Consider the following 23,943-nt stretch of genomic DNA (forward strand, 5'->3'; position numbering starts at 1 on the left):
GCAGCTGCCAGAGGGGCTGAGGTTTGGCCGAGAGCAACTGCCCATTCCCGGGGCTTGAGCCATTGCTGTTTGGGGGAAGGGGGAGGAGTGAGGGGAAATAGGCCACTAGGGACTCTCACATTTTTGTAAAATGAACTGGACTGAAAGAACTCATGAAAGAACAGCATTGCTGGGCTCACTCTTCCAGGGGAAAAGGCGAAAGATGAGGCTTTTCCTAGCTCCACCCCAGGATGTATGGTATTTGTGTGAGGGCAATGATCTGGCCTGGGGTCAGGTCCCTGATCTGGTGACTCACTTGCCCTTTCCTGACCTCAGTTTCCCCACCCAGATTGAGCCAGAGAGAGGCAAAGCAAGAAAGGAGGGAAACAGAATAACTAATCCTGAGGTTAGGTGACTGGTTTGTTTTCTGGGGGTGGGAGGGAGGGATGGGGGGGAATAGATGACTTTGGATTCACAAAACCCAATACAAGCAGGAGGCATGCTGGGAGTAGTGCTCAGGGAATTTAAGGGACAAGAAATGGAATCCAGTTCATCTGTCCCCAGGCTCCCCACCCTCACCTCCCACCTGCCTGGCTGAGGCCCTCTAAGGGGACCCAAGTTTATGGCACTTACAGCTGGATAGTAGTATGGAAGACAAAATGGGTAGAAGAAGGAGAAAACTATCTACTCCTGGCTCCTCAGAAGCTGCCTCTGCCCACTCTCCTCATCTTGGTTGAAGTCTTCCTAGATCCACACTGCCTCTCCCCTGGCACTCCCAGAGTAGGAAGGAGTCTGCAAAGCTGCCTTCATGGGAGCCCTTCCTCCCAGGCACTAGAAGCAGCTCCTGCTACAAACTCTCAGATAGATCCCAATAGTCTTTACCTTTAGTTTAACCAAGAACCAGGTTCTTGACCTGGAATCCATGAATTTTTTTTTTATAATAGATAACTGTATTTCAATATAATTGTTACCTTTGTAATCCAATGGATTTTATTTACATTATGCTCAGAAGCAGCTGGTAGAACAGTGGAGAGAAAGCTGGGCCTGGAATCAGGAAGATCTGGGTTCAGATCCAGCCTCACATTTCTTAGCTGTGTGACCCTGGGCAAGTCACTTCACCTCTGGCAGCATCAGTTTCCTCCTCTGTAAAATGGGGATAATACCTATACCTACCTTCTAAGGTAATTGTGAAGATGAGGCCCCTTGGCACAAATAAGGTTAAGAAACTCTGGTCTAACAGTAATTCTCCTCTCAATACCTCAGTGGATCACATAATACCCCCCCCCCCAACTTCCCTTCTATGGAGGAAGCACCCTGGATTCTGCACAATGTGCTCTCTGATCCTGCCAGGGGAGGGATCCAAAACAAATTCAAAGCAAAGGGCAACAACCCCAATTCAAGGGTATAAATGAGAACCTTCTCAGGAAGCATGACACACTGAGAAAAGCAAGGACCTATCCCTAGGCTGCACAGCCAAGTAGAAGGGCATTAAATATTATATCCTAAACTATCTACTTATCACCTACTCATACCATTTATAGACAACCATAGAGCACACTTTCCCATCCAAGGGAGAGTGGGGGAAGTCTCTGGGGAGTCCTCTGACTAAGGCAGAATACCAAAGGTAGGGTATACACTTTCAATTTTGTTATGTGAAATCCACATTTGGGGGAGGGGGGGTCCACAAACTCACATAATCCAGTAAATTAGCTTCCCAGTGCCCTGATTGCCTGGCATCATGCTAGGAGGCATGGGAAATACAAGAGAGGTCCATGAAGCTCTTGTCTTTCAACACAAGGGCTCAAGGGCAGGAATCCAGGGGTAGGAAAGTTTCACTGTTTCCTTAGGGCCATAGCCGAGGTCCTCTGACAATTTGATTATCCACTCAGACTTGCAGCCTTATCTCCCCTTGCTCCCTACAGACCTTTGCCCAGGCTACACAGCCCCTCTGCCTCTACCCCCACCCTCACCCCCCAAGCCTCTTCCAGGTTCTTCCTTCCTCTTTGGTCTTCTGGGTCAGAACAACCCCTAATAGGTGCTCTCCACCCTTTACTGCACAAATGTTAACAGTGCTCTGCCACAAAACACAGGTGGGCTTGCTACCTTTTGGAGAGTTCCTGGCTTCTTATGTCTTATTCCTCTTATTAGCCCCAGCACCTTAAATCCTTCTTTGGAGGATACATACAGGTAGATGAGGAAAATGTAAAAGATGAGCAGCCCCCTGCCCTATGCCCCTAGATTCTCTGTTCTACAATTCCCTAAGAAACCTCAGGGGAAGGAAAGGAAACTGACAATGACATCAAGTTTGAAGGCTCATAGAGAGCTGTACACCAGTATCCCATCGGAATCACCAGTCCCATTTTATTAATGAGATTGGAAACAGAGGAACAGGATTTGAACTCAAAACATACTTAAGTCTAGCCCTCCCTTTGGGTCTCCTGATCCAGCTTTAAGGCTGAAATACATCCCTCCTGGGCAACAGCCAGAATCTAATCTGGTATGACTAGGGCCTTCCCTCCCACTCTATAACCTTTCCATTAAACAACCCAAATACCCCAGTATCTAGGACCCAGGGTGGAAAGAACGGATCAAGGGCAGGGTGAGAAGAGAGCTGGGAGCTCCTCAGAGCATCACACTTTCCTGGGATCACTGAGGATTTACCAGCTTCAATTTTTAAACTGAATAGGACCAGGCAGCAAAAGAAAGGATACTCACTTTAGGGGCCTAGGACCAGAAGGGCATGTGGAAGACTAGGATAACCAGGCACTGTTCCCAGACAATGCATCAGGTAAAGTTCTTCTCCCTCTGCCCCACCCCTTCTTTATGCATAAATAAATCTCCACTGGATGCCCAGCATCCATATGGACTGAGAATAGGAGCCAGTGCCCAATTGGGCTTGGCAGGCCAATCTCTCTCAACCTCCGGTCCCATCTGGTAGAGGCACTGGACAGGGGTACCTCAGTGGTAGCTTGGGGATCCATCCTAGAATATCCTTTGGTTGAGTGCCCAAGCCTAGGGGCACAAGCCAGTTCGGTTCTTATCCATCCTCTTCAAGAGCTCCATTATAGACTATCTCCCCCATCATACAGCCCTCTCCACCAAGGCTCTTTAGCCTTGCAGCCAAGGAGGCCTTATCTTTTCAGTTCAACAAGCTAATCTTAATGATCATGAAGCCATCCTTCTCCAAGCTGTCCAGGGATCCTGTGTCTTCTCTTTGTTTTTAATCCCATTCCCAAGGATGTCTGGACTTTTCTATCTTCCATAACAATTTGTATGGGACAAGGGTACAGAACATGGGAATGGACTTCGACCTGTTGTTTACCACCTTGTATAACCATGAACAAGTCACCTAAACAAACTGGGCCTTAGTTTCCTCATTTGTAAAGTAAGAGGTTGGACTTGATTGCCCTACAGGATCTGTTTGAATCCTGAAGCCTGTAATTCTATTCCACTTTGCAGGACAGCAATGTGTCTGTGTCTTCCTTTCATTTTTAAATGACTGGTGAGCTCCCTGAAGGCAGGGGCTGTCTGATCTATCCCTGAATCCCCCTCAGAGTCTAGGATGAGAGTCTACACAAAGTTGACAATTAATATTTATTTATTTGCCCTGCTCTGAGTTGAAGAGGACTTAGTTTGCCTTTTGGGATTATAGCAGTGCACAAGAGTAGCTTCTCTCTTCTAGGTTTTGACTGTATATTCAGGTTGCAAGATCTTTTTTATGAATGTATTACTTGACACTAACATTAAAAACCCCAGAAACTGGAGAGTAGGATGTCCTCAAACATTCTGTCTGGCTTCTCTTCTCTGTCCCCAACTTGGTGTTGTGCCTTGGTCTAAGAGAGGAGCAGACTTACCAGCACTGTTGGCCTCTGACTCCAGAAGGTGGATATCGTTACAGTCTGCCAAGGAGTGCTCCAGGCAAAGCTGCAGAAATCGGGCCTGGGTCCGGGTGACTCGCTTCAACAGTGACAGCAAGGCCACCGTCTGCTCACACTCATTCCAGCCCTTGAACCAGCCAGCAAGGATGCCAACCTGGTCTCGGAACATCATGGTGCCGTGGCCAGGGCCTGGGCTTGGCACCGGCAGAGGCCGGGGGTGGGGGAATGGTGGGGAAGGGCAATGCTGTCACATGGTCTCGGCTCCAGAATCCTGTTGTCTCTCCCCAGAGAGGGGGGTGAGTGTGGGTCAGGGTGCTTAGAAAATCCCGGGAGGGGCAGCGGGGGCAGAGGCCTGTTCACATCAGGGAGGTTTCTGTGAGCTCCTGGAAGAGAGAAAAGAGAGTTATCAGACACAGTCCAAGAGCTTAGGAGGCCTCAGTATCTTCATTGTGTACAGAGCTCAATCAGCAACTGAGATTCTTGGAAGAAAGAATCTGGGGACTGATGACCCTTTAACTTTCTGTCCCTCAATCCCCTAGGTCAGAAAACAGATTTAAACCATAGTATCAGAGACTGCCAAATGAGAATGCTGACTGACCCTCAAAGCTCTATCTATTAAGGTACCTGAAGAACTAAGCTTAAAACTATAGCAAGGGAGAGATAGTTTGACAGAACGAATAACTTCCAGAAAGTGTTGGCTAACCCAGAATGGTGTAAATGTCAGAGTACTCCATGAGGAAGCGATCATGAGAGCTCTGGTCCCTCTGGCCTATAAGTGACTTGTTTCCCAACCTTGAATGTATGGCTTCCCTAACTGCCTGGCCTTTTGCTCACCTATGCAAGGGTAATAATACGCCTGAAGCAGACAATCTCTTTAGGCCACTTTTGGCTCAAATACCATTGATGAAGTGCTTTAATCCTATAATTAGAGCCCCTGAAAGGCCACTCAGAGGTCCTGAAGAAGAGGAGAGTCACCTATCTGCCTCAGAAGGAGCTAGATGTACTCCTGTCCCAGAACTAGAGAACAGGTTGAATGATCTCTTTAGAGCCTAAAAGAAGAGGTATCCTATGCCTTTGTAAAATACTCTTTCTTTCCAGATACAGGGTACTTTCAAAGGTTGCTAAAGAGATTTAGAGCTTCCTCCTGGGGTAAGTCTAGTTCCCTGCCCTTCAGATTTTAGGCAGGAAAGGCAGATAAGAACAAGCATTTATTAAATGCCTTACAAATTATTATTTCATTTGATCCCTCAACAACCCTGCAAGTCAAGAACTATTATCATACCTATTTTATAGTTAAAGAAAACTGAGGAACAGAGTTATTAAGTGATTTGACTAAGGGTCACAAATCTAGGAAGCATTTGAGGCCAAATTTGAACACAAGCCTTCTTGATTCCAGATCCAGTACTCTACTGTAATACCTAGTTATCTCTAATATGGGCAGATTCTACAAATGCCTGCATTGATTGCCACATAGGTCCTTGGAAGCAGAGAGGAAAACTCTCCAGTAAAAATACTAAATGGCCACTGAGTCCAACCAGTACCTAAAAAAGAGGTTCATGCACAATCTATGAGTGGTCATCCAGCTTTTGAAGACTTCCAGGGCATGAGACCTCTCTACCTCCTGCAGTATAGCCTGCAGGGATAGCTCTCCTTGCTAGGATTCTCCTGACCCCCAACTGCAATCCCCTCCAGCACCTTCCCTCCACTGCCCCTGGTTCTGCCCTTTGAGGCAAGTACAACAAGGCTAATCAATCTTCAAAATAAGTGGACCCCCATACATAACCCCTCCCCCAAGACAACTATTATGGCCCTGAAGTTTTCTCTTCCCTAGAATTTCTTCAATTGACCATATGACCTGAAAGAGGCCCATGCCCTGTCCTTGCTCCCTTCTAGAAATCTCTTCTTCAGACATTAGGCTCATGCACCATTTTCTTTATGAAGTCTTTCCTGAATTCCACTCCCCTCTCCTTTCCCAACTTATATTTTGTCTTTATTCTTATGTTTATTTTATATATGTCTTTGTTGCTTCCCCTGATAGTCATTCTTTGCAGAGGTATCCCCAAGTATATGGCATATAGTAACAAATGCTTGCCATTTGATTGGAAGAAGGTCCAAGGGGCCAGGGACTAGATAGTTCTGGGTTCCTAAGTGAAAGCTGGAGTCAGGAAAAACTAACACCCACCTCACTAAGCCTCCCAATGGTGGCCATAGCCTACCTTAACAAGCTGGTTTCTATGGGGTTAAAGGGAAATTACTTTGTAGCTCTTCAGCATGGAACAGTGTAATCTAACGAGGAATACTCCTTATACCTCTAACGGGGTGGGAGTGGGTGCAGTTCTTTGCTTATTTAATAGGACGATCTGGGGAAAATAAGAGCTTTAAGGAGCAATGCTGGACTTTAGAATCAGATAGTTCTGAGTTCAAATTCTCATGCTTACTGTGTGACTACATGCAAGTCATTTAAGCCTCATTTTTCTTATCTATCCAGTGGGGTACAATAATAATTACAATATCTGCTTCCTAAGGCTGATATAAGGCTTGACTGAGAAGAAACCTATAAGACTTGGCAAACAAAGGACCATATAAATAATAATTACTATGATGGGACACTGTGGCAACAGGCATGGAAGAAGTGTCCAAAGAAAGAAAAGGAAGGAGGATCTGGAAACTTGATGATACAACTGAGAAAATTGGAGGTATTCTACTTAGAAAATAGAAGATTTTTTAAAATGAGTAAAGGAAATGTACATGATCACTGTTTTCAAACATCTGGAGAATTTTCAGGAACAAATGTTCTTCATTGGCTCCATGAGCAAAAAATCCAGTAGACAAAAGTGAGAGACTTCATGCAGGAATGGAAAAAGGATTTTCTTATTACCTCTCTGCCACTGACATCGATAACATTGGGTGAAAGTCTGTTCTTCCCCCTATGCCTTATTTTCCCCATTTATAAAACGGGAAGCCAAAACTAGATTATTTTCAAGGATTATGTTAAGGGGTAATGTTGCAATCACATCATTGGTTAGGCTGAGTCTAGCTCCCTTCCTGTCCCCAATAATGCCAGAAAATCTCTCCACTAGTTATGGAAAATAGAAATAGAGGAAGGATTAGCTGAGAGGTACCAGAATGCTGAAGGAAGGCCTGACAGTAATCTACAAATAGTCAGACTTTGGGGAAAAGAAGAGTGCTTTTTAAACTTAAATTTCCTCATCCAAAAAGGAAATTTCTGATTGTTTTCAGGAGTCAAGGGCTGCCTAGCTATCTGGATGTGACTGAATGATGAGGTTGCCCTCAGCCCTTTGGGGGTTTCATGTCCCAGCTACACCCTGATCCCTGCCCAGACCTAGTTATGAGTACTGCCACAGGGAGGGACTTGTCTGTTGGGCACAAACAGATCTGCCTTGGTCTCAAACAATGTTCACTGCTACTCTGGCTATGCCCGGCCAAAATACAGACCCATCCTCAACAGGTATTTAGAGATGAACAAGTACCATGGGGGTAATCCTGGAGGCGAAAACCCTCTCAAGAGAGGTTATCAAACACTGTCAACATTTGAAAGAAAACAAGGAGCTTGATACTTGGGAAGTACCTGCTAATCCCAAAGGTGAAGAACAGAGGCATCATCTAATAAAGTACCCAGTCAAGACATACAGGTGATTTGGAGAGATGTTACCCAGTTTTTTCCTTCATTTAATTCCTTTTAAAAATGTTTAACAATTTTGTTCTGTTACATTTAGAAACTTTTTGACAATTGTTTTTGCCATCTTGAACTTTGGATTCCCACACACATACCCCAGGTGGTGAATAGTCTGATATAGGTTATACCTACACTTTCATGTAATACATATTTCCATATTGCTCATGACACTTATAATTTCTTGAGAGAAGACAAAAGGGGTCTGTTTCAAGAGAATAGCTACTCATTTTCCTGCAAAGTCTTCCTGGCTCCTACCAGGAATATCATACCCCATGAATGCCAACAACACCTAGACAAACGAGGTGGCACTGATGACTACCCTCACCCCCACAGAATCTTGGGCATGCCAACTGTGCTGAAGAGGTAGCAAGCTAATAACCTAAAGGCAACTGCCTTCCTCACATAAGAAAGTAATCATACAGTGAATGGCAAAGCCAAGGAAACAACTTCAGGTCTCAAGAAGTATTGAAATGTGATTTTTAAAAAAGGAATTCCTTAAAGAGGGAGACTCTCACCATAAGAAAAGGGAAGAGCTTGCTTCAGGAATGGTGTCATAAGGATCAAAAACAAGAAACAGGGGGCAGTGGGGTGGCTCAGTGGGTTAAGAGCCAGGCCTAGAGATGGGAGGTCCTAGGTTCAAATATGGATTCAGATACTTCCCAGCTGTGTGACCCTGGGCAAGTCACTTAACCCCTACTGCCTAGCCCTTCCCACTCTTCTACCTTGGAGCCAATACACAGTATTGATTCCAAAATGGAAGGTAAGGGTTTAAAAAAAAAAACAACCAAGTAAATAGCCAGACTTCCTAGAAAATGACTAGAGCACAAGAACTTCTTAAACAGAAAATAAATGAGCTATCTGACCCCTTTAGTGTTTCCTTCAATGTTTCCTACCCTTAAAGTACAAATGACATTTTAAAAAAAATCTTTACCTTATATCTTGGAATCAATACTGTGTATTGATTCTAAAGCAGAAGGGAGGTAAGGGCTAAGCAATGGGGGTTTAAGTGACTTATCCAGGATCATATGGCTAGGAAATATCTAAGGCTAGATTTGAACACAGCTCTCATGTCCAGGTCTGGCTCTCAATCCACTGAGCCACGTAGCTGCCCCTGTACAAATGATTTCTAAAGTTCTTCACTTCATACTTGGCACTTACATGTATTCATATATGTTCATACATGTGTTCATACATGTAGTCATACATGTATTCTCCTGGAAAGCTCATTCCTTCTGATGGCTCCAACTTTCCCCATTATGAAGATGTCCACCCCCCACCCCCCACCCCCTTACTACTTTCTCTAGCCCTTGCATTTCCAGATGTCTGCTTAGGAGAATATATCACCTGTACTTCAGTCTTAATCTGTCAGTCAGTAAACATTGATTAAACACCTCCTAGGTTGTTAGGCACTGTGCTAAGGCAACATGTGACAATATGCCCTGCCATCTTCTCAATTTGCCTCTTCCATCTGACATCTCTAGTTCTAGCTTTATGGTATCATCATTTTCCTAATCACCAGACTTGGAATGTCCAATTCACTTTGAGGTATATTATGCAGGACCTAATCAACTCATGCTTGGGTTGATTCAATAGCCTTCTGGTTGATCTCCAAGCCTCAGGTCTCTCTATTTCAGGCCATTCTCCCCATTCAGTTGCCAAAGTAATCATGCTAAAAGGCACAAGTCTGACCATGGGACCTTCTCCTTTCCCATTCAGGAATGTCCAGTTGGCATAAATACAAAAAAAGGATCAAATAAAAAATCCTCTACTTGGCATTCAAAGTCCTTCATAACGTTGGGAGGGGTGTGAGAGGGTTACTCCCCACTCTGCAAGTCTTACGATTTATTCCTTCCTCTAATATTCTTCAGTTCAATGAACCTGGCCTCTTGGCTGTTTCATGAACAAGGCCCCTGATTGTATAGTTGTCACCGGCTAGCCCTGGAAGTTTCTCCTTCCTCACTACTGCCTCCTGACTTCCTTCAAAAAGTCTTTCTTGTCTCACTTCAGAGATCATCACCAATTTAGCTTATGAATGTCTCATAAAATAAAATCACTATTTTATTATTTTTAATATTCTCTTTCTCTTTTTCAACCCAAAGTAAATGTCTCATTTGTCCATGGCTATTTGTATGTTGGCCAGCAGTTTTCTAGAACCAGTTTAGTTTGACCACAAGAGTCAATTATTACATTTCCAGTGTAAGCATTTACACCCTGGAAATCAGCAAACATAAAGTCAGGGCTTGATTGTTTTTCTGACTGTCTAGACTAAAGAAGGTGATGGAGGAAATGTTTATGATGCAGATTAAGAGGCAGCTAGATGGCTCATGGAATAGAAAGCCAGGCCTGGAGATGGAAGATCCTAGCCCCAAATCTGGCTTCAGACACTTCCTGGCTATGTGACCCTGGGCAAGTCATTCAACATCAATTGCCTACCTCTTATTGCTATTGTCTTGGAATTGACACTTAGTATCACTTCTAAGACAGAAGGTAAGAGTTTAAAAAAGTGCAGCTGAAACTATAGTGTGTCTCCTTCCCATCCCTTCTCCCTTCCTAGCAGCTGTCCCATAAGACTGTAAATTCCTTGAAGGCAGGGATGGGTTTGCCTTTGTGTCCCTAATCTTAGCAGTGCTGGGGACCACAATTAAGTTTCTAATATGAATAGTCCAACTGTGTTCTGCTCTGATTAGAATACCTTTGGGTACAAAAAGTTCTTTAAGTAAATTCACATTGCACAAATTTGACTTTAAGTAAAGAATTCTGAAAGAAACTGGAAAGAAATCCATATTCCAAAAAAAACCCCAGATGTTAACTTTCCTTTACAGTAATGTGCTTTTTGAGTAGCATTCTGCCCCCACCCTGATCCTGACAGTTACCAAAAAAAAAAAAAAGACACTAAAAAACTCCTTCAGCCCTCATGTGTCCTTGAACAATGTTCCACTCCTTTTCCTGCCTCCTTTCCCCATGTCTGTCAGCAAATGTACATTACATAAAAATCGTTTTACACAAAGGTCTGTGGAATAGTCCACTTATGCAAAACAATAATTGTCTGCTCTATTTACTTTGGGAACTTGGGGGGGGGGGGGGATGGTTTTAAACACTTTACCTTCCATCTTGGAATCAATATTAAGTATTGGTTCCAAAGCAGAAGAGCAGTCAGTAAGGGTTAGGCAATGGGGGTTCAGTGACTTGCCCAGGGTCATCCAGCTAGGAAGTGTCTGAGGTCAGATTTTAAACCAGGATTTCCAATTTCCAAGCCTAGCTCTCCACTAAGCCACCTAGCTATCCTCTTACTTTGGAAACTTTCAAGAAGGAAACTGACAAATTGGAGCACATCTGAAGAACATAAGACCATGATATAGATATAAAAATAAGTTTAAGAATTCCAGATTTGTAGCTCAAGAGAAGACTGAGGGAAGAAAAGAGCTATCGTCAAACTTGAAGGCTTCTTACGTGGAAGCATATCCCTACCTCTGTGTCTTTGCCACTGTTCTGCTGGGCTCTTAGAAGGGAGAACAGAGAATGAGCAGTGGGTAAAGTTGCAGAGAGAGTGTAACCTATGGAAAAACTAACTAATAATTAGAGCTGTCCAAAAGTAGGAGGGACTTCCTCTATAAACAGGAAGTTTCTCATCACCCTAGTCTTTGGCAGCTGAATGAAGGCTTGTTAGGAATGTTGTGGACAGAATTTTTGTTAAGAGATTGGGTTAGAGGAACTCTGAAAACTTGTTCAGCTCAGTTCTATGATGCCTCCCAGATCTGACTTCCCCCTTTCCCTGGAACTCTATACCTGTTCACCAAATCATAATGATTCTTCCTTTCATGTGCCTCTTATGCTTCCCCTCTGGTCCCAAGAACATATCCTTATTACCTCACACCTAGGCTACTCCATCAGCCTACCAACTGGTCTCAATATTTCCATTTTCTCTCTCCTCCAAACCACAATATACTTGGCTGCCAGTTATCTTTCTAAAACATCATTTGCATTGTGTAACTACCCTGTCCCAAATACAAAAATGGCTCACCATCGCCTAAAGGATAAATTCTAAATTGCTCTCCTAACCCAAACCTACCTCATCTCCATTTCTTCAGCCAAACTGGTCCATTTACTGCCCTCCCCCCCCAACACACCCTAGAAAATGTCATCTTGGGACCTTTGCTCACAAGGATCTATCTCTTTGCCTGGATTCTTTTTTCCTTTATAGTTTTCCGAATACAACTCATACTTTCAAGTCCAGCTCTAATCCTATTTCTTCCATAAAGCTTTCCATGACCACAGTGAGCTCATTTTCCTCTGTCTATGGCACTTGTATTGCCTGTACCATTTACTTGTTATTTAATAATAAACTGCCAAATACTATTATTTTAAATCAATGTGTTATTTCACTAAATCATGCAAGCTCCAAGACAGGTACCACATCATACCTGTCACTTTCTCCCTCAATCCCCTGGCCTAAAAGTTCACCCTCCAAATGACATTTCCATCGTTCACCATTTCCACCCCTGGAATGTTTCCTAGTAAAATTACATCAACATGTTTCTTCTAAGCCTAGAATCTGTCCAGTCCAAGCCTACTCTCAATTCAGCTTTTCTATCCTCTGTACCAGTAGTGTCAAACTCAAATAGAAATGAATGGCTACTTAGAAAACCACAAGTTAACATCACCTATGTTGTACTGTACTTCTACTTGTTCTGTTACATGTATCCCAATTTTAATCTGGGTTGGACAAATTTCCTGCATTTATTGACCTCTTGTGGTCCCCATCATAAGTTTGATGCCTCTGCTCAATACTCTGCTTTGTACATAACTCAACCCCAGCAAGACCCCAGTGCACAAAAACCTGGTAGTTGAAAAACAAAACAAAACCACCACCTCATTCTATCCACAGAATCTCACTCTACTCCTTCCACTATACTCTTCATCCATCTCTTCTAAAAACTTAGAAAAAATGCCACAAAAATTCAACAGCATTAGCTGATTCACAGCTAGCAATGCATGTCATGCCCTTCATCCTCATAGCAGCCTTGGGCTATAGGTCCTACATTTATTATTTTTCCAATTTAAGGGGAAAGAAAGCAGAGTCAGAGAGGTTAAGAGGCAAGATGATGTAGTAAAAGGAGGGCTGGATTTAGTCCAAGGACCTGAGTGCAGATTCCAGCTTTGCCACTGTTGCCTGTATGGCTTTGGATGAATCATTTAACATCTTGGGTTTCTTCATCTGTAAAATGAGGCAGCTGGACTAGATGTCCTCTGAAGATCCTTCCAGTCCTAGTTCTACGCTTTCATGACGTGAAGCACAAACTCTTTCCAACCAACTACTCAGCAGAGATGGTACAGATTTCCAACTGGGAGTACCTAGAAAGCCCTTTTTCTCACTGTTACTGCAGAGTAGTTGGGAAGGAAATGGTTATTACCTATCCCTAAGGTTCAGAAAGGCACATGAAGAACAAGGTACTGAGCAGTTCCAGATCCCCACCTCAACCAATCCCAGTTCAACCAATAGGTTGAAGCTAATGGACAATGATGGAGGTCTTGGCAAGACAGGGTCTTGGTTTAATGACTACTAAGGAGAGCCTTTCTCCTATTTCCCTCCTGAAGGCAAAAAACATCTACCTTTCTTACTTAAAATAATAATTTGTGTAGGCTATAAAGGATCCAAGGACATTCTTCTTATCTACTGGCTAGGGAGTTCAAAGCACTGTACAGTTTATTCTCTCTCATGCCTCACTATTCCACAGGAATGTTGAGAAGGGATTCTTTCAGAGGGTGGAAAAGAAAGTGAGGGACAGAATGAATAAAGAAGGTAATCTGGGACACACAAAGAATCTAAAGAAATTAGTTACCTTTGGCTACTGTGGTTCCTGATTAAGAATCTCTGACTGGAAGATCATCTAGTTCAATTCCTGTGGTATGAGAAGCTAAAGAATCTACAGACTCTGGTATTTAAAAAGAAAACTGACAAGATGAGGAAGAAAAGCCCCAGTGAGCCTTTCACTTTCTCACAGTGGGCAGAGAGGAGGGAAAGGACAGGTGACATGAGAGATGAAAAAGACAATCTTTCCTCCTTCCAGTAGGACTTTATCCCACTACGACAGGAAAGATACTGATTCTAGAGAAAAGATGGAAGGGTGGGAAGTTTAAGGACCTGCTCAGGTTAGACCTTGGGGTTCACTTCTGAATAGCACATTTTGTCAAGGATATTAACAAACTGAAGAGTAAGCAAGGAAAAGTGATCAGACTAGGGTCTAGAAATCCTCTCAGGAGGAATGGCTGAATGAAAGGTATTCAGATCTGTGGAGAGAAGATGTAGGGAGAATTCTGACTCATGTCTGTACATACCTGAAGACCTGTCACACAAATAGGAGCCAACTGATTCTCTTGGTTCCACAGGGCAGATAAGAGCCCAGTGACTGGAGATCAAAAGGAAGCACGTTTCCACTCAACCAAAGTAACAATCAGAAGTCTCATCAGGCCAGGCGCTCCTCATTCCATGCTATGTTCAAGCAGGGGCTGAGTGAATCTGTCAGACAAATGGTGGAGAGGATCCCTACACTGGAAAGACTAAAGTTGGTGATCTCTCAAATCCCTTTCTAATCTTAAATTCCCTGGCTGAAGACCCAGGGAATCTACCTGACCTGGCCTACTCTGGTTCAGTCCCAGGGAGAAGAGAGGACAACATCTTACTAGACTACAGATATAGGCTGGACAACAGGGATAATAAAAAGGAAGAGGGGCAGAAAGTACATTACTCAGTCCAAAGGCAGAGAGCACCTGGCTTCCATGGGTAGAACAATGTGGCACAGAAAAAAAAAGTCAATGGTTCTAGGTGGGAAAAATATGGAAAGGGATGAGACCTGTTAAAAGTGCTGCAGAGGCTTGTTGGTGGTAAGGAGAAATCTGAGGAAAAAGAGGCTTTAAGGAGGAAGAGAATAAATCCAGAAAGAGGAATAGACCTGTGCCCATAGAAGTGAAGGTCTTTAGAGAAAGTTGTTGGGAGTCCTAAGGGGTATAGCTTACAACAGAATTCAATGGGTTAAGAAACCAAAATGTTAAGCAAGGTAAAGGTATGGAAGGGGTGAATAATTTTAAAGGAAGAGTAAAGAAGGAAGAGAAAATTAGTCTTGGGAAAAATGGTCTGTGTAGAGGAAAGATGCCCTAACAGAGACCTGGGAGTTGGTAATAAGTCTAGAAAGTTATTGAATCATGTCTGTTAAAGTCTGTGAACTCTTCCAGGATAATGGCTTTAAATGCATAAAATAAACAAATAGGATTGTAAAGGAAACCAATTATGTTGAAATAAAGTTGCCAAACAGTGGGGGAAAAAAAATTTGTGAATCTTGAGTGAAGAACCCATGGTCTAGTAGAAAGGCCTCTCTAGGAAATCTAGTAGATGTTGAAGAGGTGGGAAAACAAAATGGCTAGTGGTATCTGCTGGGGGATGGAAGTAATAAGGAAATAGAGGAAAGAACTTTAACTCCCCACATCCCTCACTTCTCTCCACCCTAAATAAGACCTTTATAAACTCCTGCCTAGACTACTGAGTCTTCATTAATCTCCCTGTTTCTAGTCTCTCCTTCCTTCAAACCATCCTTCACACTATTGCCAAAATAATCTTAAAGCCTATTTCTGACCATTTCCCTGATCAAAAACCCTTCCTGGGGTTCCAATGTCCACAGAGCAAATTACAGACTCTTTGTTGGCAGTTAAATCCCTTCATAATCTGGCTCCCATTTATCTTTCCAAAATTATTTCCTAATATTCCAACTCATTCACTCTATTCTCCAGCCAAATTGGGATTCCCCAAACTCCAAAATCTGTCCTCTCTCAGTGCCTGCATCAACTATTCCTCACACCTACAATGTTGTCCTTCCTTATATCCATTGGTCTGAAGACTTATCTTCCATTAACCCTTGGCTCCTCTCTTCAGGTAAACCTTCTTTGCTTTCCCTCTCTCGTAAGCAAGTAATCCTTCATTTCCCTTGCTCCATGCCAATTTGGAATTCTGTTTTATCACTCCATTAGAATGGAAGTTCCTTGAAGCTAAGAGCTCTCTCCCCTCTTTCTCCAGAATCTGTCCAAATGCTTTAGCCATCACTGGTGCCTAATAAATGTTTGCTAAATTGGCTAAATTGAAGGGAGAAGGACTGAGAGGCAAGACCAGGAGTCAAATCCCAAACCTAGAGATGTATAGGACAAGGAAAAGTGGCCAAGGGTTCTGAAGCAGAGAAGAGGGTAAGGGATTTGGAAGGGAGAGATGGATGCTCTAATGAGCTGTTCTGAGTGGAAATAAGCAAAGTGAAGACACAATCTGAGTCTCTTTGGAAAGAAGGCCTGGGGATGGCAATCTTATTGACTGGTCAGATTTTTGGGATGATTAGTATGGGCCTGCTTTTTGGAATTAGGTTGCCAGGAATGGAGAATTAGGGGTCTGATGAAGGAGGGGAGGGGGTGATGTCTGAGCTGGGAAGGTTCTTCATAAAGAGAATAGAAAGCAGGTAGCTGCACTGAAGGAGAACTAGGGGAGCTATCTGAAGGTGGAGTCTAACAAAAAAGCCCCTGAGGGACTGTGAGAGGGTCCCAAGGAAGTGGATAGATTCTTTGAGCAAGGCCGGTGGTTATGGCATTCCTCAGAGGAAAGAATTTTAGAGTTCCCTTGATGGGGGGAGGGCACAGAAAATACACTCTGAAGAACAAGGATCTGGAGGACCTTCCAAGAAGAATTTGGGACAAGCTAAAACAGATCACTAAGGGGAGTGAGGAGCCTCTAGGACTCTGAAAAGGAAAATTGAGACAGTGTGAGAGGGAGTACTAAGGGGAGTAAGGGCCTGAAGGAGTGGGAATAAGGATAGACTAAGGGAAGTCACTAAAGAGAGTGGGGGATCTGTGTGACCCCTTGAAGAGGGAAGAGAGACAGGCTGAGGGGAGCCACTAAGGGGAGTGGGAAGTGAAGAGGAAATAGAGACAGGCTGAGGGGCATCACTAAGGGGAGTGTGAAGCTTGAAGGGCCCTCTGAGTAGGAAGTCACTAAAGGAAGTGTGAGGCCTGTGGGACCCTATGGGTGGAAATAAGGCCAGACCCAGAGGGGTCACTAAGGAGAGGTGGGAGTCTATAGGACCCTCTAAAGAGGGAAGAGAGACAGGTTAAGGGGGGGGAGGGTCACTAAGAGTAATGAAGGTCCTTAGGTCCTGCTGAGTGGAAATAAGGCCAGGCTAAGGAGGGGTCACTATGAAGATTAGAAGCCTATAAAACCCTTTGAAGGAGTAATAGGGACAAGATGAGGAGGGTCACTAAAGGGAGTGGGGGGCCTATGGAACTCTCAGTAGAAATAAGGCCAGGCTGAGGGAGGCCTGTAGGACCCGCTGAAGAGGGAATAGAAACAGGCTGAAGAGATTCACTAAGGGGAGTAGGGGGCCTGTAGGACCCTCAGGGTGGGAATAAGGATAGGCTGGGGGATATCTAGGGGGTGGGGCCTCTCGGGAGGGCCGAGGGGGTCCTCCTGGGGGGCGGGGTCTGGGCCCGCTGCCGGGAGGCCGGGGGTCCCCGAGGGGCGGGGCCGCGCGGCTGGGGGGGTCGGGCTCGGGCCGCGCACGCGCACGGGGGGGCGGGGCCGGCGGCCTCGCGCCTCTCCCTCCCTCCTCTCCGGAGCTGCGCCGCGGTGAGGGGAGGGTGGGTAGCTGTCCGTCTGTCCCTCCCTTCCTCTTGCCCGCCCCCCAAAGTGGGGAAGCCTCGTCAGGTCACCCGGGACTCACCGCCTCCGGCCCGCGCCACCGCCGCCCCCACTCGCCTCGCTCTCTCCGCCTTCCCTCCCTCTCTCCTCACACCGACCGACGCCGTCGCCGCCGCTGCTGCCGTCGTCGCCGCCGCCACGCTGCGTCACCGCGCCGCTGCGTCACCCCTCCTTCTCCCTCTCCGCCCTGCTCGCGCCGTCGCTCCGCCCTCGCCACCGCCTCTGACCCAGCGCGCCCATTCATTGGACAATACTCCGCGGACAGACAGCCTATTGGCCAATGGGTGCTGCAGAGGTCGGAAGCCGAGAGAGGTTGAGGAGAGAAACGCCACCAGGTTAGCTAAAGCGCTGGCGAGGAAGGGCCCGCCCCCAGATCCGGGATCTGATTGGCTGTCCGCTGAATGATTGACAGGCCTAGACGGAGAGAGGCGGAGGACTGGGGGAAGTGGAGGGAGAGAGAGGCGGGACCGCGCTGTCTGGAGCGTTGCCATGCCAACGGACCGGGCTGTCCTGGGCTTCGGGCCTCCGCCCTGCGGGAGGCGGCTTCAGATCTGCACTTCCCCCGCCGGCTCTGCTTTCCACGTCCCCTTTCTAGACTCCCGTTACCCCATATCACTTTCCTCTTTATCAGGTTCCCCTTTTCCTCACGTTCTCCCCTCCTTCAGCAGATCCTTCCTCCTCCTACAGACCCTCCCCCCACAGACCATCCTTTAACTGGTTTCCTCCCCCTTCAGCCGGGCCCCCTCCCCCCCTCAACTGTTTCCTCTCCGCTTCAACTGTTCTCTCTCCTTTCAACCAGGCCCTCTTCCCTAAAGACCCTCCCCCTTCAGGCCTTCCTCCACCCCCCCCACCCGCCGCCTGCCCCAATCTCTTCCCAGTTCTGTCACTCTCTATACCTCCGTAACGAAATCACTTTGCTCCTTTGGGTCTCAGTTTCCTGATCAGTAAAAAGGAAATCTCAGGACCTCTGAGATCCCTTCCTTAACTCCTAGACCCCCTTCTCCCAAATTTACCTTACACCCCTCCTAGTCATCAGTCTCCTACCCCTCCTTGCATCTTTAGGTGTCTTACCATTTCCTTCTCTTCCTAAATCCTCCCTTACTTCTTCCCTACTATCCCCTCCCCTCAAATCCTTCATTCTCATTATTCCTACATCTTCCCTCCTAATCTTCTAAAACCTCCAACTCTACCCTCCATCTCTTCTAAAATCCTTGCCTTTCTTGTTCCCCAAATTCTTTCCTCTCCCAATATCCTCCCCCCACTCCAGCCTACAATTCTCTCAATTTCCCTAAAAATCTTCTCAAATGCCCTCCTTTCAAATCTTCATTCCCTACATCCACCTCTCAGAAATTGCTTCCTCACACATATCCCCTCCCCATCTATTTTTCTCTCTCATTGCTCCTTTGCTCAAATCTCTCCCCACATCTCCTTCCAACTCTTCTCCCTCACATCCCTACTTCCAAAATCTGCAGCCAACTCTGCCCAAATTTCTTTCCTGTAAATCTAGACCTCAAACCTTTTCCTGAAAATCCTCTTGAATTCTCATCCATCCCAAATCCCCCACCCATGATCCCATATATTTTCTTTTCCCATATCGTCTTCACTACTCTGTTCCCAAGTCTTTCCTTTAAATAATCCTTCCAGAAACTTTTGCATCATTGTCCTTCTTCCAATATTCCCTCTAAACTAGTTCTCCCATGTCACCTGTGCCCCATATCTTTCCCCCCCAGTCTCCTTTCCCCTAAACCCCATTGCAGTCCTCTAAATGCCTCTTATCCTATATCTGTCTTCTTCAATCATCTCTCTACAGAGCTGTCCTTTTCCTTACCCATCCCTGTCCTACACCTACTTTAGAAGCAACCCTTAATATTGGGAAAAAAAAGAAAGCAGAATTGAAATGTGTATTAGGAAGAATAAGAGGCAGACTAAGGGAGATATGTAAGTGGAGTGGATAACAGGTGTTACTAACATATTAGGAAATGAGGGAGCTCTGGGTCCTAATCAAAGCTCTGCCTCTGACTTATTTTAGGACCCTCTCTACATTTCTAGAACCTTGTTTCCTTTTACATAGACTGAGGAAGTTGAAATCCAGGGTCCTTTATTAATCCTAGAATTGTTTCTGAAGAGGATCTAGAATAGGGGTTCTTAACATTTTTTGTGTTGTGGACCCCTGGAGCAATTAGTCTGGTGAAGCCAATGGACCCCTGCTCAAAACCACGTTTTTAAACACAAAATGAAATGGAGTAAAAAGAAAGCAATTATAATTAAATAAAAATGTGATTGTCCATTCAAGTTCCTAGACTCCCTCTCTGTCCCCAGGATAAGAACACTGATGTAGAGACTGAAAGAGTCAGTGGATCTGGGAGGTCTTCCTGGAGGAGCTGGGCATGGGGGGCCAGAAGATGAGTCCTGGAGTGCAGGAGTTTGAAGGTGGGGAGAAAGTAGGGGAAGAGGAAGTATGACTGGGCTTAAAGGAAGAGGAGGGGCTCAGGCAACAGTTACCCCAGGATTGATATAAACAGGATGTGGTATCTGAGCAGACCTTCTCCTCTCCTCAGAAGACAAGACAGGACAACCCAAGGGAGACATCCTTGGAAACCATGGTCAGAGTATTTGGGGGAGTTTGGGTGGGGAGGGAAAGGTGTGAAGACAAGGAACAGAAGTGGGGGAAGGACAGAGCTGGAGGACTAAGGGGACAGAAATTGGGGCAGAGCCACGGGTTGGGGAGAAATAGAAGAGGCCAAAGATGGTCAAGGGGGTCAGACAGGCAGACAGGGTTGGTGGAAGGGAAGCAGGAGAGAGCATTAAGAGTTCTGGATAGAATTCAGGGCAGGCACTGGAGAAAGAAGGTAAAGATGGGAGAAAAGAAAGAAAAAGGACAGACAAGGGGGGGAGAGAAAGAAGGGAGAGAGACGAGAGAATATGCTCTGGATGCTCCAGGGCTGAGGGATTAGAAAAATAGGAATAAATGAGAAGTAAAAGGATGAGGGGGGGGGCAGGGGAGGGAGACAGACACAGTAAGGAGAGAGAGGAAGGAAAGGCATCATGGATTTATAGAGTGGGGCTACAGAAGCCAGGAGCTAATAAAGGACACTGAAGGGAGGCTGGGGGCAATAAAAGTAAGTATGAGAAATAAGGGTGCTAAGAAAGACAGATCAAGGTTCTCTGAGCCCCTAACTTGCCCTGTTCCTACTTCTGGGGCCCAGGAACAGGAAGAAGGGCTCCTGAAGGTTTGGGACTCTATCTTTTGCCTCTCCCCTTCTCCTTTCTTCTTCTGAATTTCTGAATTCAGTTAGGGATCCTGGAGATCTTCCAGGGTCAAATTCCTGGGTTCCTTCCCAGTTTTACCATATTTTCCTCAATGAATAGCTGGAGAAAGCAGCCCCCTGGCAAAAGCCTGTTTCAGGGTTCCCTCCAGGCGCTGGGATGACAAGCAGGGATTGTTAAAATGGGAAGTAGAACTGGTTACCAGTCACCTCCCTCCCTCCACCTGCCCCCCCAGCTCCCTCCACTGTCATTCATTCTGGGTGCAGGCGGATTCTTTGGTGGTCTGTGAGGTGGACCCAGAGCTGAAGGAGAAACTTCGAAAGTTCCGCTTCCGGAAAGACACAACCAATGCGGCTATCATCAGTGAGTGGTTCCTATGCCATGGGGGATTCTGCTGCCAGGTCTCCCCGCCTCCCTATTAGAAGAAAGAGGGATTTCAGGGGTTGCTTATCCTCTACAGAATTGGAAACAGGAGCCTCTAAGTGGTTTGGAGATCCTGGTATCATAGGAAGTCTAATCGTTTCTCTATCCTTCCCTCTGGGATTCCCCCAGTGAAGGTGGACAAAAGCCGGCAACTGGTGGTGATGGAGGAAGAATTTCAGGTGACAGGGTAGAGGGGGTCATAGGGAAAGCCTGGGTCAAGGTCTGAGACCTGGGGCTGAGGCCAATGAGGGAGAGTCACTCTTCCAACCAATTTACTTCCATCTCTCTTGATATTCATAGAATATTTCTCCTGAGGAACTGAGGAATGAGCTGCCTGAGCGACAGCCCAGGTATCCCCCAGGAGCTAACAACTGCTGCCCTCCCCCCAGAAGAAACCAGTCTTGAGGGGAGGATCAGGCCTGTCTGGGGAAGGAACAAGAAGACTGAGGTGGGGGGCAGCGGGGTGGCTCAGTAGACTAAAAGCCAGGCCTAAAGATGGGAGGTCCTGGGTGACCTCAGATCCTTCCTAGCTGAGTGACCCTGGGCAAGTCACTTAACCCCCATTGCCTAGCTAACCCTTTCCACTCTTCTGCCTTGGAGCTAATATATAGTATTGATTCTAAGATGGACGGTAAGGGTTTAAAAAAGAAAAAAAAAGGGCAGGTGCTGAGGGTTCGGTCTCGGCTTCAGAGCTCTGTTTGAAGCCCTTTACTTTCCCTACTCCCAAGGTTCATAGTTTACAGCTACAAATGGCTCCATGACGATGGACGGATCTCCTACCCACTCTGCTTCATCTTCTCTAGCCCTGTGGGTAAGATCCTCTGCCATTTTGAAGGAACACTCGGACCCCAAAGCAGGACCTACCAACTCCCCAATCCCTCCCCCAACTCAGGTCCTGATCCTTAGGGTCTGCCCCAGAACCCTCCCCAGGAATGCCTCCTCTTACCTGGTGGCAGTCCTTCTCTCTGTTAACCCTACCATTTCCACCCCCTGCTAGGCTGCAAGCCGGAACAGCAGATGATGTATGCAGGAAGTAAAAACCGACTAGTGCAAACTGCTGAGCTCACTAAGGTCTGGAGCCTTGGATTCCTGGAGGGGAGGCCGGGGACAGGGACTGCAGGAGCCCAGGGTCTGGCCCTCTGAGTCCTCAAGAGGGCGAGGTCTGAGGGGCTCTGGGGAACCCTGGAATCACAGACCCTCAGAGGCCAAGGCCACAGAGAATTCCCCTTCCAGCATACCTAAAGGGTCATCCAGCCTGGCCTGAAGACGCGTACAAGGCAGGCAACTCACTAGTGCTTCTCTGGGCCGATCCGGGCAGCTTTAGAGGTTGGAAACTTTGCCCTTCGGCCTTTGGACCGCTCTACTGTCCGGGTCCGAGAACAAGGCTAACTCCGTTTCCACCTGAGGGCTCTTCAGACCCTTGAAGACAGGCAGCGCCGATGCCCCATCCATTCTCTTGGTCTCTCTTAGGTGTTTGAGATCCGCACCACAGATGACTTGACGGAGGCTTGGCTTCAGGAGAAACTGGCCTTCTTCCGCTAACTGAGGAGGACCCAGAAGGCCACAGAGCGGACGCGGGACACCTGGGTCCTGGGAAATGAAATAGCCTCAGACAAAATAAACTAGTGAAACCGGGCCTGCCCCAGTGGTTATCATGACTCCACCCACGCAGCCTCTGCAGGGCTCCCTGCGGTCAGCAGAGGGCAGTCCGTCATCACAGAAGCCGGAGGCGGCGCGCCGGCCATCCGGGTCCCACTTCGGAGAGGCTAGGAGAAAGGACACCGGGTTCCCTGACGGGGAGCAGGCTGAAAGAGAGCATACCTGGGCCCGTAGAGCAGTGGAGGGCTGGGGACAGGAAGCATCTATCCTGCCAGGGAGTGCTGGGAGGCAGAACACCTGGGTTCCTCAGAGAAAGTCTGGAGGAACCAGATGTCTGTCCTGGGGAGGGAGGGAGCCCTGTAGCCTTAGAAGAACTGGCCAGGCCTTTTAAACCTTCTCTTTCCCTTCAAGTCAGGGGCCAGCATGGAAATCCTGAGAGACTCAAAATCGGTAGTTCAAGAGAGGGAGCAGAACCCAGTGGAAGTCCTTCCTGAGGTCTATCCACCTCGGGGCTTCACGTTGGGGTCAAAGTTCCCCCCCTCCACTCTCCACTGTATGTGTGTTGGGGAGAGGGGGGTGGACAGAACACAGAGGCCAGAGAGCACCAGCCCGCCCGCACCCCACCGCTGCCCTCCAAGAGCTAGGTGTTCCCTGGTCCAGAGCAGATGTTTCTTCTGCTCAGGCTGAGGCCATGTTTCCATGGCAACCAGCTACCATTCCCCAGGTCTCCAGGCCAGAGAGCTGTGTCTCCCACCTCCAGATGAGGGGACTCCATCCCAGGGCTCCGGGAGCAAGAAAGAAGCTCCCAAACTAATTGTCTATGTTTCTGTTAGAATTGGGGGGGATGACAACTTGACTTACCTGTCCCCAGTAACCAGAAGCAGAACCCCTGAAATCTGTCTCCATTTTCCTCCAAAGGTGACCCTCATCCCTACCTCACTTAACCTTGCGCTCCTTCCTCCCTCCCTCCGAAAACAGGATTCCCATGACCTCTATTATTCCCAAAATTTCTTGGGGAAGGGGCATAGAGAGGAAGCACCCCCCTACTAGACAGCAACGTTTGTCAATCTGGGAATTAGCATGCAAAGGAGGAGATGGCAGCAGGAGGGGATTAAAGCTGTGAAGATGCCAAACAATTTAATGTAATTGCTTCAGGGATGGGGAATTAGAGGGAAGGGAAGGAACTGATCTTGGAAGATTACCCATCATGCCTTTTTGAATGGAGGATCTGGGATCCAAGTGGACCCCAGGAGAAAGGGGCCTAGAAAGCCACACTTTGAGGAAGAGAGAGCCCAAGGAATCCTGTGTTTCCTTTCTCTGACTCCTAGGCACCAAGGCCAGGAAAGACCCTCCTCCTCCTCTTCCTCTTTCATTCC

At 46.6% G+C, this 23,943-nt stretch overlaps 2 protein-coding genes and 1 long non-coding RNA gene across 10 annotated transcripts in view; 1 reads left to right on the forward strand and 2 right to left on the reverse strand.

The window, feature by feature from the left end:
* SAMD4B (sterile alpha motif domain containing 4B) overlaps nt 1–17,440 on the reverse strand; it is a 31,692-nt gene extending 14,252 nt beyond the window's left edge. For 2 of the 6 annotated variants that reach the window (XM_007491803.3, XM_056796121.1), the window contains exons 1-3: nt 17,301–17,440; nt 13,891–14,071; nt 3,834–4,240 (exon numbers count right to left, since the gene is read on the reverse strand). In XM_007491803.3, the coding sequence (XP_007491865.1) occupies nt 3,834–4,029 (196 nt within the window). In that variant the 5' untranslated portion in view covers nt 4,030–4,240; nt 13,891–14,071; nt 17,301–17,440. The remainder of the gene's footprint in view (nt 1–3,833; nt 4,241–13,890; nt 14,072–17,300) is intronic. The other 4 variants (XM_001362842.4, XM_056796119.1, XM_056796122.1 and 1 more) reach the window with 3 other exon arrangements.
* Nucleotides 17,441–17,480: 40 nt separating this feature from the next.
* On the forward strand, nt 17,481–22,603 carry GMFG (glia maturation factor gamma). 3 transcript variants are annotated; one of them, XM_016422226.2, is made up of 7 exons: nt 19,803–19,881; nt 20,812–20,908; nt 21,098–21,147; nt 21,269–21,318; nt 21,697–21,779; nt 21,966–22,039; nt 22,439–22,603. In XM_016422226.2, the coding sequence occupies exons 1-7, from the start codon at nt 19,879–19,881 to the stop codon at nt 22,508–22,510; spliced, it is 429 nt and encodes a 142-aa protein (XP_016277712.1). In that variant the 5' UTR covers nt 19,803–19,878; the 3' UTR covers nt 22,511–22,603. The 3 variants fall into 3 exon arrangements, with proteins under 3 accessions (XP_056652103.1, XP_016277712.1, XP_056652102.1); XM_056796124.1 differs by having other exon boundaries at nt 19,864–19,887; XM_056796125.1 differs by lacking the exons at nt 19,803–19,881; nt 20,812–20,908 and adding an exon at nt 17,481–17,613.
* Nucleotides 19,360–22,440, reverse strand: LOC130453934 (uncharacterized). The gene is made up of 2 exons (XR_008911604.1): nt 22,259–22,440; nt 19,360–20,960 (listed from the first exon to the last, which is right to left on the reverse strand). It is a non-coding gene; the product is annotated as an uncharacterized LOC130453934 (long non-coding RNA).
* Nucleotides 22,604–23,943: the final 1,340 nt, after the last annotated feature.

Source organism: Monodelphis domestica, chromosome 4 (genome assembly GCF_027887165.1).
Source record: "Monodelphis domestica isolate mMonDom1 chromosome 4, mMonDom1.pri, whole genome shotgun sequence".
Classification (NCBI taxonomy): Eukaryota; Metazoa; Chordata; class Mammalia; order Didelphimorphia; family Didelphidae; genus Monodelphis; species Monodelphis domestica.